The 9,951-nt window shown below is 32.6% G+C and overlaps 1 protein-coding gene across 1 annotated transcript; it reads left to right on the top strand.

The window, feature by feature from the left end:
- The first annotated feature begins 4,856 nt into the window (after positions 1-4,856).
- LOC145136246 (amino-terminal glutamine amidohydrolase) lies at positions 4,857-6,698 on the top strand. Its single transcript, XM_079070412.1, has 6 exons — positions 4,857-5,075; positions 5,606-5,705; positions 5,798-5,875; positions 5,980-6,110; positions 6,190-6,314; positions 6,412-6,698. Exons 1-6 carry the CDS (start codon positions 4,999-5,001, stop codon positions 6,570-6,572), a joined length of 672 nt encoding a protein of 223 aa, XP_078926538.1. The 5' UTR covers positions 4,857-4,998; the 3' UTR covers positions 6,573-6,698.
- The last annotated feature ends 3,253 nt before the right edge of the window (positions 6,699-9,951 follow it).

Below are 9,951 nucleotides of genomic sequence, written 5' to 3'. Positions count from 1 at the left end.
TTTGATGATGGAATGCTATTTACAAGTTGTAGATTGGTGTGTTGGAGAAGATGAATAGAGAGAGAGAGAGAGAGAGAGAGAGAGTGAGAGTATAGGTGGGTGGGGGATAATACATTTCTTTTTCTTTTAATTTTTAAGTTAAAATGGTATTAGAATAAATGTAAAAAAAAAAATTAAAAGGGTATAATCGTCTTTTCAAGTTTTTTTGGACTAAAAACCCAGAGAAACCTTGATTTTGGACCTTCTGTGCAAGCTGGAAACTTTTTGTACCCCACTCAAAGATTTTTACAAGCCAGAAGGACCAAATTTACAGTTTTATCTATTTTTTTAGAACAAAAACTATATAAATAAAAACAAAAAAAACAGCCGGAGTGGTGGCCGAATACAAGATAATACAAGGTGTTTATAATAATAATAATAATAACTAGGTGGGGAACCTCCGCGTTGCGGGGGTCGCATGCGACAATTTTTTCTGTTGTTTGTTTTTTGTAAATGTTATTTGATCAACTATTTGTTTATAGTTTGAGTTGCTCATTCCTTCCCTCTTTAACTGATCTGTAAATAAATAAATAAATAAATAAATAAATAAATAAGGAAAAAAAAGCATCAACGAAACTGTAAGCAAAGTAAGAAAATTGTTAGATTACCCTCTTTAACTGAAATAGAATTAAAATGCAAACACATTTTGACAAATTCTGGCAATGGAAATCATATATCATAAACCAAAATAACCAACATTGCATTCAAACGTTAAAACGGAAAGTATATTAGCAAGTAACTTCTACATGAACAACAGGTCATCATAAAGATTGAGAATGAAAATGACCTTTTAGTAGCTTGGCCTCTTGTATTCCACCTTCCACCTCCACCCACCTCCACCTGCAGGCTCCAATGATGCTCCTCCATCCATCCATCCTTTAAAGGATACAATAGTATTAGTCACAGATGACATACAAAATCTAAAACAAATTAATAGGATCTTTGGCGGGTCATGAAAGTAGGATGCTATAATGTCATTCAAATACAAAGCAGCTAGATAGATTGAATAGAGTATAATGTCCTAATGTAAGAAACGAAAGTAAACAAATAAATTAGTGTACGTTGCTATTTTTTGCATTTAACGCTTTTGGCTGATAGTAAAAACATTTTTAGTCGAAATCCCGCTCCTCATAACCTTAATAAAGCCACCTGAAGAAAAAAGAACATATTTTCTGTTATTATCGTATTGACATTTTTGTTGGATGCAATTGTGCATACTAATAAAAAGGTTACAATATCTACCATTATCCATCAAGAATGTTAATTTAGGACCATTTTCCCCAATTGCCATTATATTATATTAAAGCAAAATGAAACATGTTTGTTGACCACAATTAGAATCTACCTCAACGCATTGAAGATTAGAAACATTGTTGGTTTTCTCAACTTGAAGCCCACATGGCATAAATAAGTACAACAATGTACTTAAAAATGCTATTAATGAGGTCATACAACAATGTACTTAAAAATGCTATTAATGATGGAATGGAAAGATTAAATAGAGGTCATATAATAATCTAAAAAAACTGTTTACCTACCTGTAATACAGTATTTTTTTTTAAAAACATGCTTTAAAAAAAATGCTATTACAAACTTTACCTTTTTATTTCAATTATTATCTACAAAATTGTTAATAAGGTAATATGCGATAATTTAGTAAAAATATAAAAAATGGTGAAAATGAGTTTGAAAAAAGTAAAATAACAACTATATTTAGAAGCTTCAACAGATATACATGTAAATATCTGTTATATGCGTCTCAACGTTAAAGTAAGAAAAAAACAAAAAATTAATACTCCTCCCATTCATAAAATATATGTAATCATTAATTTTTTAGTGCTAGTTAGTATTGACACCATCAACTATCTTGATATAATAAAAAAAAAACACTTACAGGTGATAACTTCAAACTGTTTTTTTAGCAGGCTTAGTCGACTGGCCTGTCACCATACATGATGCCATATGAAAATCTGCATTTGTTTTTTTCCACAACACTACAAAAAAACCGAATAGTATAAATATCATGATATCACAATTCACTTCATTTAATAATAATAAATATATTAATAATAGCACAACAATTCTATCATTAATTGAGCTTCAGATAAACTCTCACTGAATTTGTGACATAAATCGAATAGTATAACCAACTTCCTCTCCAAGTTTGACTCCGATTCTTACTGGCAATGATTCACACTTGTCATTAGATGCAGTTTTAGTGAAAACGAAAGTAAAGTAAATGCATTAAAAAGGAATTTAACCTACTTCCAATCTGTTCTCGTATGCAGGTAAAGATGAACATAGATAGATGTGAAAATAAATACACACACGGTTTCCTTCTCTTTGGCTCCTAATTGTCGGTTCCGGTTCCAGCATTGCAGGTTGCAAAGATTGGTATCCAGTTTTCATGTTCACCTTGTTTTCTCTGTTTTAGAGACGGATTTGCTGAGTTTTTGTTGTTCCTCCATAACAAAAAGGTATCAGGAGCTGCAAAAAGTCATCACATAAAAAGCAATTATGAGAATAGAGGTAAGCAAACACTAAATAAGTAACTAATTTATTTAATTAGCAAAAGTCCTTTGGTAATAAGAAAAGGGAAGGAAGTTGCACAACATAAACAATAGTAAGATATGGAGAAAACGTGATGATAGAAACACAAAAAGTTAGCCTAAACAGGGAAACTGCTGGAGAATAGATCCAAAGCATCATATGTATTTTGCAATTTTCATAAAATTGAAGTTGGTATTATTCATCATCGAATTGATTTACCATATTTTTCCTTTGAATCGAAGTTGTACGTCACATTCCAAGAATTGCAAAGAACAAAAATATTTTTTTTATCAAGAACAACATTAAGGGACCCAAAATTTTTTAAATCTATACAAACTAAAATTTTTGTTAATGCATTAAAGTGTAAAAAATGTATCAATTATGGTCGTTGTCATTACCTGATTGGATTTCAAGTATGTGATGCTGGGTAAGTAAGGCTCACGGCTGTCTTCTAGATGTACTTCTCATCAGACATTCTATCCAAGAATGCTTTAATAACTACCTCATGAAACAACTAAAAAGTAAAACCCATGCAATTTCTTTAAATTTCAGAAAATACACCAATTCAATTAATAGAATTTGAAAATTAATAGAACATGGGCTAATGAATGGTATTCCATAAGTTCCAACTCAACACCATGTTGTATTCAGACTAAGGCAAGTAATTTGAACCTTTGGTTCCCTGTTGTTGTTATGAGACTATTATTATTGAATTCAAATGGAAGCTTTTGCAACTAAATTTATACAAACTCACCCATATATGTTGTCATTTTCGAGCAGATTTCTAAACATAATCTAGTGAGACAATAACTGATACATATAGAAAGTTTGTTTCGTTTGTAGACAACACTAAGGCTGTTCTTGAACCCACAACACCAGTTGACGTATTTGAGTACTTTCATCGAACATTTGGCGTGGAATCTTCCAAAGTCCACCTGAAGACAGAATTTCTTTGTGCAAGGACCTAATTTTCAATTCAAATCAGCAGACCAAATATAATTTAATAAAATCACAAAGAATTAGACATTATTAGCTACCTGATCCGAGATCAAAAACCCGGAGGCGGAAGAAAAGGAAGCGAGCAGCAGAACACCATCTGATTGGAAGAAGGGAAGCGGTGTGTTGTGCTCTACCCACCAACGCTGGGGATTTCAAAATCCTGAAAACATTCCTAAAATCAATGCGAAAACAAATTTGTCAAACCGGAGGCTGAAATCAATTTACAGACTGTGGGAAGCAGTTGGAATAGATAAGAGAAGATGGGGAAGTGGAACAAAGATCTTAGCACATAAACGTATTCATAAGTGAACAGTAATAGAAGAGACAGATTTGGGGGAAACTAATTAATTTTACCCATTAAAGATTCAAAGCCAAGATGAACACCAGATTCGATGAAATGACGGAGGTTACGGGCCCACAACATCGAAGAAGCCGACGGAATCTTCCTAGACGGCACCGATGATGCATCAATACCTTATAACCTTTGTACGTCTGAGAATGAAATCGATTTGAGGTATTAGAAAATTGATTCGATACCTGAGAAGCAGAAGGCGATGGTGGTTTCTTCTATGGCGGTCGCCTGAGTTGGAGATAAACTGGGGCGGAACGGTTTCAGGTGAGGTGGCGATTATAGCCATGAACGGTGGTGATGTTGGGAAGATCTGTGAAGTAGACAGAACTTGAGCGGAAGACTTTGGGGAGCGAAAACTAAAGTAAACATCGAGAATCGTTAAGCCGTAGATGAAAGAAATTACCTTACCAGGTGGAGGTGGAGGTCGGGTGGGGAAAGTCGTCGCTTGGAAGAGCATCAGACCGTGGAAGGAACTGGAAGGCAGAAGTCCATTTATGGAGGCGATGGATTTGCAGAGGAGCGAAAGAAAGGAACGGCGAAAACCTATGGAAAAAACGGTGGTTTCAAGCAGAAGGTTTGGATAAGGACGAGGAGACTGAGTGTGGATCGACGGTGAGGAGAAGAAATGGGGAAGTACGGTGGTTTTAGGGATTTTTAATCGGAAGAGAGTAAGAAGAAGCGGTGGGCCGCAACCTGATCCTTATCGGCACAGAAAATAAAAAAAAAATAAAAAATTTCAGGCAATGACAGGAAAGAACTGTTAAAATTTTTCACGATCTTTAATATATATATATATATATATATATATATATATATATATATATATATATATATATATAATAATAATAATAATAATAATAATAATGAAAAACACGAAAAAATAACATAGCCAAAACAAATTAAGTTAAGTGAACAGCCCATCTAATGAACATCTTCTTAAGCCTTGAACCCTAGATTTAATAAGTAACAACTAATAACCAAAGATTCAAGCCTAAAGATGAGCGATGGAATTTGAAAAGTAATAAACACCTGTGGATGTTACTGAAGATCAAAATAAGATGATGGCTTCGAGTTTGGGTTCAGATTCTTCCACTTCCTCCGACGTTCCCCAATTTCATCACACCCCATGTTACTGGTAATGCCTCCCTAAAATCGATCAACATGCTCAGTGAATTTTATGAACTATCATGTTCTTGGACGAAATTTTCGTTTCTACCGCCTTGTAATTCATTAAATCCGCGATTTTTATTGCGAGTATTATAATTATTTTTAAGCTTAAATGATCATTTGCATATGCCCTAATCAGCATGATTGACTTTTGCGAATTTGAAGTTTAGTAGCTGAACTCAAGACACAATTGACATCATCGTGTCAAGAACAAAGTTTTGATCTGGTAATCTCTTTTTGTTAATCATGATTCCGCGTCTCAGTAATTGCAAGATTTGAGGCATGGAAGTTTTGATTAAGATTGAATTTCCACGATTTAGAACTAATACTATAAGTTCAAAATGGAAATTAACATGGAATCTGTTGCTACTTATAGCATCAAAGACTCTGTTAGAGGATTCATATGAATATATGAGTTGATCATTAGCTTGTTTTGATGTTTCATTATTTAAAAAGTGGGGTTTTGAGCTTAGATTTTGTGTTTGAATTTGGTTGTAGCGAAGAAAATGTGTATTTGCTCTGCAAGAAACTATGTGCAGATAAAGTAGCTGATGTATCAGATCTCTTTGTTGTCTTCATTTCCAATGAGAATAAACATGTATGTTTTCTCCTTTGTTTATGATAAATTTTACAAAACGCTTTTGTACATACTCAAATATAGATCAATTTTGATTAATTATCATAATGCAGGTTCCATTGTGGCATCAGAAAGCTAGCCATAGAGCTGATGGGGTAATTCTATGGGATTACCATGTAATCTGCATTCAGGTAATGCCTTTGAACTTTCATTGCACAATGCATTTATTCAATTGAAATTAAATAGAAATCTGTAACCATATATTACTGAATTTGAAACTGGTGATGCTTAACAGAGAAGAAAAGAAGGAAAGTCCATGGATTTAGTATGGGATTTAGATTCATCTCTTCCATTTCCATCAACTCTATCGTCATATATATCAGAGAGTATAAGGCCATCTTTCGAGCTATTTTCTGAATTTCAGAGGTAAAAAACTTAGCTATTAAATTGCTGATATATTCCTTATAAATTTTGGTAAAAATGATAAATTAATCCATGATCACAGGGTTTTCCGTATAGTCCATGCTCCTATATTTTTCCGTTATTTTGCCTCTGATAGAAGACACATGAAGGATTCTCAAGGAAACTGGATGGCTAATCCACCTGAATATGAAGTGATAGTAGCTGAAGGTATAAAATATAAATTCTTTCTTACTAATATCAAACTCATTATTGTGTACTAAATTCAAATTTCAACTATTTTCTTTTTGGTTGTTTGTTGTTGTAGATGGAAATGTGCACAACCTAAACGAGTACATTGAAATGTCAACAAAAGATGTGTTGAAAGATTTAGGGGAAGACAAGATTAATGCGGTTTTTACCAAGAAATTTGGGTTATTAGTAGGTGAGAGCCGATTGGAGCAATTCTTCTCTTCCATTTCACAGTAATTGGCATGTTTTTTTACTTCATTTTGCAGATTGTTTAATTTACACCAAACCAAAACTGCACCTTTTTTGGATGCTTATATTATTACAATATTACATGTATGTGAATGAATTAGTTTTTTTTGTAAATCGCTCAACAAAAATTAGGTTTTATCTTGGTAGCAGTTTGACGTGTTAGCAAATTAGCCAAAATGAATGTGCAAATTGCAGGGAATAGCAACGTATTTTACTCTTGCTCATAATGTAGGCAATGTACTTTTTTTACTCATAATAGCAACATACTTGTAATTATTTTACCCATAATAACAATGTATTTAGATTTCTTTATATATATATATATATATATATATATATATATATATATATATATATATACACACACACATACACACACAAGGTTTTAAAATACGGAATCAGGCTTCTAGGCGAATCAATGGAGGAAAAAATGAAAAAAAAATTTACTTTGATTATAACTCTTAAAAGTTAGGAACCATGTAGGAACTCCTGAAGTTAAGGACATTTATATTTTTACAATAAAAATGAAATTTCAATTCTTTTTTTCGAAAACGTTTTTCAAATAAAAAAAACAATTTTTCACAATCAAACGTACCCTTATATTCTTAATCTTGGGTTTAGTTGGATATCAAGAATCAATTAGACTTAACTTTTTGGTGAACGATGCAATCCATATTTTATTACTTGTCAACAATTAATTGAAACCTGAGATGAGCACACATACTCACAATCAAACAGGATTTCTTTTGCATAAGAATAAACAAGAAAAACTTCGAATTTGATTTCCTCTTTTCTGGTTGACGACCGATTTTGGATTAGTAATGGGAATGGGTTACATAAAATATTAAAATGGACTTTAAACTATTAAGTTATTGGGTTATCTTTGTTTAACTAAAGTTGCTAAGCCCTTTGGTCTTCAGAATTTGGACCTTGGAAATTGGGATATCATTTAATTGGCTCCGCTATGGGACGTGAGGGTAGGGAGGATGGGGTGGGTGTGGAGATGGGTAAGAATATTTAGTTACACAATAGTAATAATAATATAATAAATAATATTACAAAAAGAATATATATATATATATATATATATATATATATATATATATATATATATATATATATATATATATATATATATATATATATATATATATGGGAAAAGAGAATATACATTACAGCCCCACCTAAGCTTAGGTACTAAACCTCTTAAAAATACATTGTTTTACTATATAAAGATTACGGTTAATGGATTCACGATTAATACTTCAAGATGTAAATTCAAGATCGACACAATAGGGTTTAGGGTTTAGGGTTTAGGTTTAGGTTTAGGGTTTAGGGTTTAGATTTAGGGTTTAGGGTTTAGGGTTTAGGGTTAGGGTTTAGGGTTTAGGGTTTAAGGTTTAGGGTTTAGATTTAGGGTTTAGTGTTTAGGTTTAGGGTTTAGGGTTTAAATATAGGGTTTAGGGTTTAGGTTTAGGGTTTAGTAATGTTCACTTAGGTGAAGTAATAAACGATAATTGAGGAAAGAAAATAGAGATGGTAAAATGATAATGAAAGAAAGAAATGTTATGGAGGATGATATATTTACCAAGTGAAACCAAACCGGGTATATTTAGCATGTTAAAACGACATATTTTAGAGGTTTAATACCTAAGCTTAGGTGGGCTGTAATGTATATTCCTTATCCCCTATATATATATATATATATATATATATATATATATATATATATATATATATATATGAGTAAATTACTGAAATGGTCCCTGTGGTTTAGGTAAAATTGCGTGTTTAGTCCCTAACTTTTTTTTTGCACTCGTACAGTCCTCAAGGTTTCATTTTATTACGCGCCTGGTCCCTATTGACGTTTTCTGTCACTCTTCTCCGTTAAGTATATCACGTGCCTGGCACACTAAGGGTCTATTCGTCGTTTTATTTGAAAACCATTTTTGAAGGTTGTATAACGTGTTTCTCTCTCTCTATTCTAATCACTTTCACTTCATCTTTCTCCATATTTTTCTTCTTCTCTGCAACAACAAAGCAACAATAAGAACCCTAATGGCACTAAATTGCAGTTGTGGTCACCCAACTGTAATACGAACATCAACGACGAAGAAGAACCCTGGACGTCGATTCTATGCTTGTACCAACAATGTAATTTTTTAACTCAACCCCATTAGTAAAAAAAAAACCTTTGACGAAGGCCAAATTATCAAATTTTCAGGTTACAACTTGTGGTTTTGTTGGCTGGGTTGATGAAGATGAGTCTGATCATGCAAGAGCTGACGTTTCACTTATACCAAAGCTTGAAGATCAGAATTTGAAGTTGAGGATGCTACTACTCTTCAGTTGGGTTTCTTTTGTGGCGATCCTAATTTACAAGTTGTAATTTAGTCGATGTAATTTACAGGGCTTTTGCTTTATTTTGTGGGAATTGACAATTATGTTGATGGTATGTGGGAATTGAAAACAATTATCTCCATGTATTTAGTGCTTAATACAATTAGTATTTTGCAAGAAAAAGGGTTAACTGATCAAAATGTTATGTTGACGGTATGTGGGAATTGAAAACAATTATGTCGATGTTTTTAGTGCTTAATACAGTTAGATGCAAGAAAAAGGGTTAACTGATCAAAATGTAACACATGTTTATTCTTGTTTATTCTATTGGTATGAATTTAAACCAAAACCATCAATTGGTGACAATTATATCCAGTTAAATGTAGAAATTGGTATGAACTTAAATGCCAATAAGTGCAGAAATTTGACCAACTTTAGAAACAACCATCATATCTAATTACCATGCGCTTATACCCTAACAAAAGATACAAGTTCCAAAAGATACAAGGTAATTATAGTAATTGTTAACAGTTAAAACTAAGACATTAAGCAACAAAAGATAGAAGTTTCAAAAGCTAATACATTAAACAACATAAATACTAGAAAATACTTCTTCAAACAACATTCTTTCCTTTCTTTCCAGTACCATTTGCTTTCTTCCCAGCACCATCTATTGACGTTTTCTGTCACTCTTCTCCGTTAAGTATATCACGTGCCTGGCACACTAAGGGTCTATTCGTCGTTTTATTTGAAAACCATTTTTGAAGGTTGTATAATGTGTTTCTCTCTCTCTATTCTAATCACTTTCACTTCATCTTTCTCCATATTTTTTCTTCTTCTCTGCAAAAACAAAGCAACAATAAGAACCCTAATGGCACGAAATTGCAGTTGTGGTCACCCAACTGTAATACGAACATCAACGACGAAGAAGAACCCTGGACGCCGATTCTATGCTTGTACCAACAATGTAATTTTTTAACTCAACCCCATTAGTAAAAAAAAACCTTTGACGAAGGCCAAATTATCA

The sequence above is a fragment of the Lactuca virosa genome, chromosome 9 (genome assembly GCF_052849685.1).
Source record: "Lactuca virosa cultivar CGN04683 chromosome 9, Lactuca_virosa_CGN04683_v6, whole genome shotgun sequence".
Taxonomy (NCBI): Eukaryota; Viridiplantae; Streptophyta; class Magnoliopsida; order Asterales; family Asteraceae; genus Lactuca; species Lactuca virosa.
The sequence above is the reverse complement of the archived record's forward strand: the minus strand, read 5'-3'. Positions and strand labels throughout refer to the sequence as shown.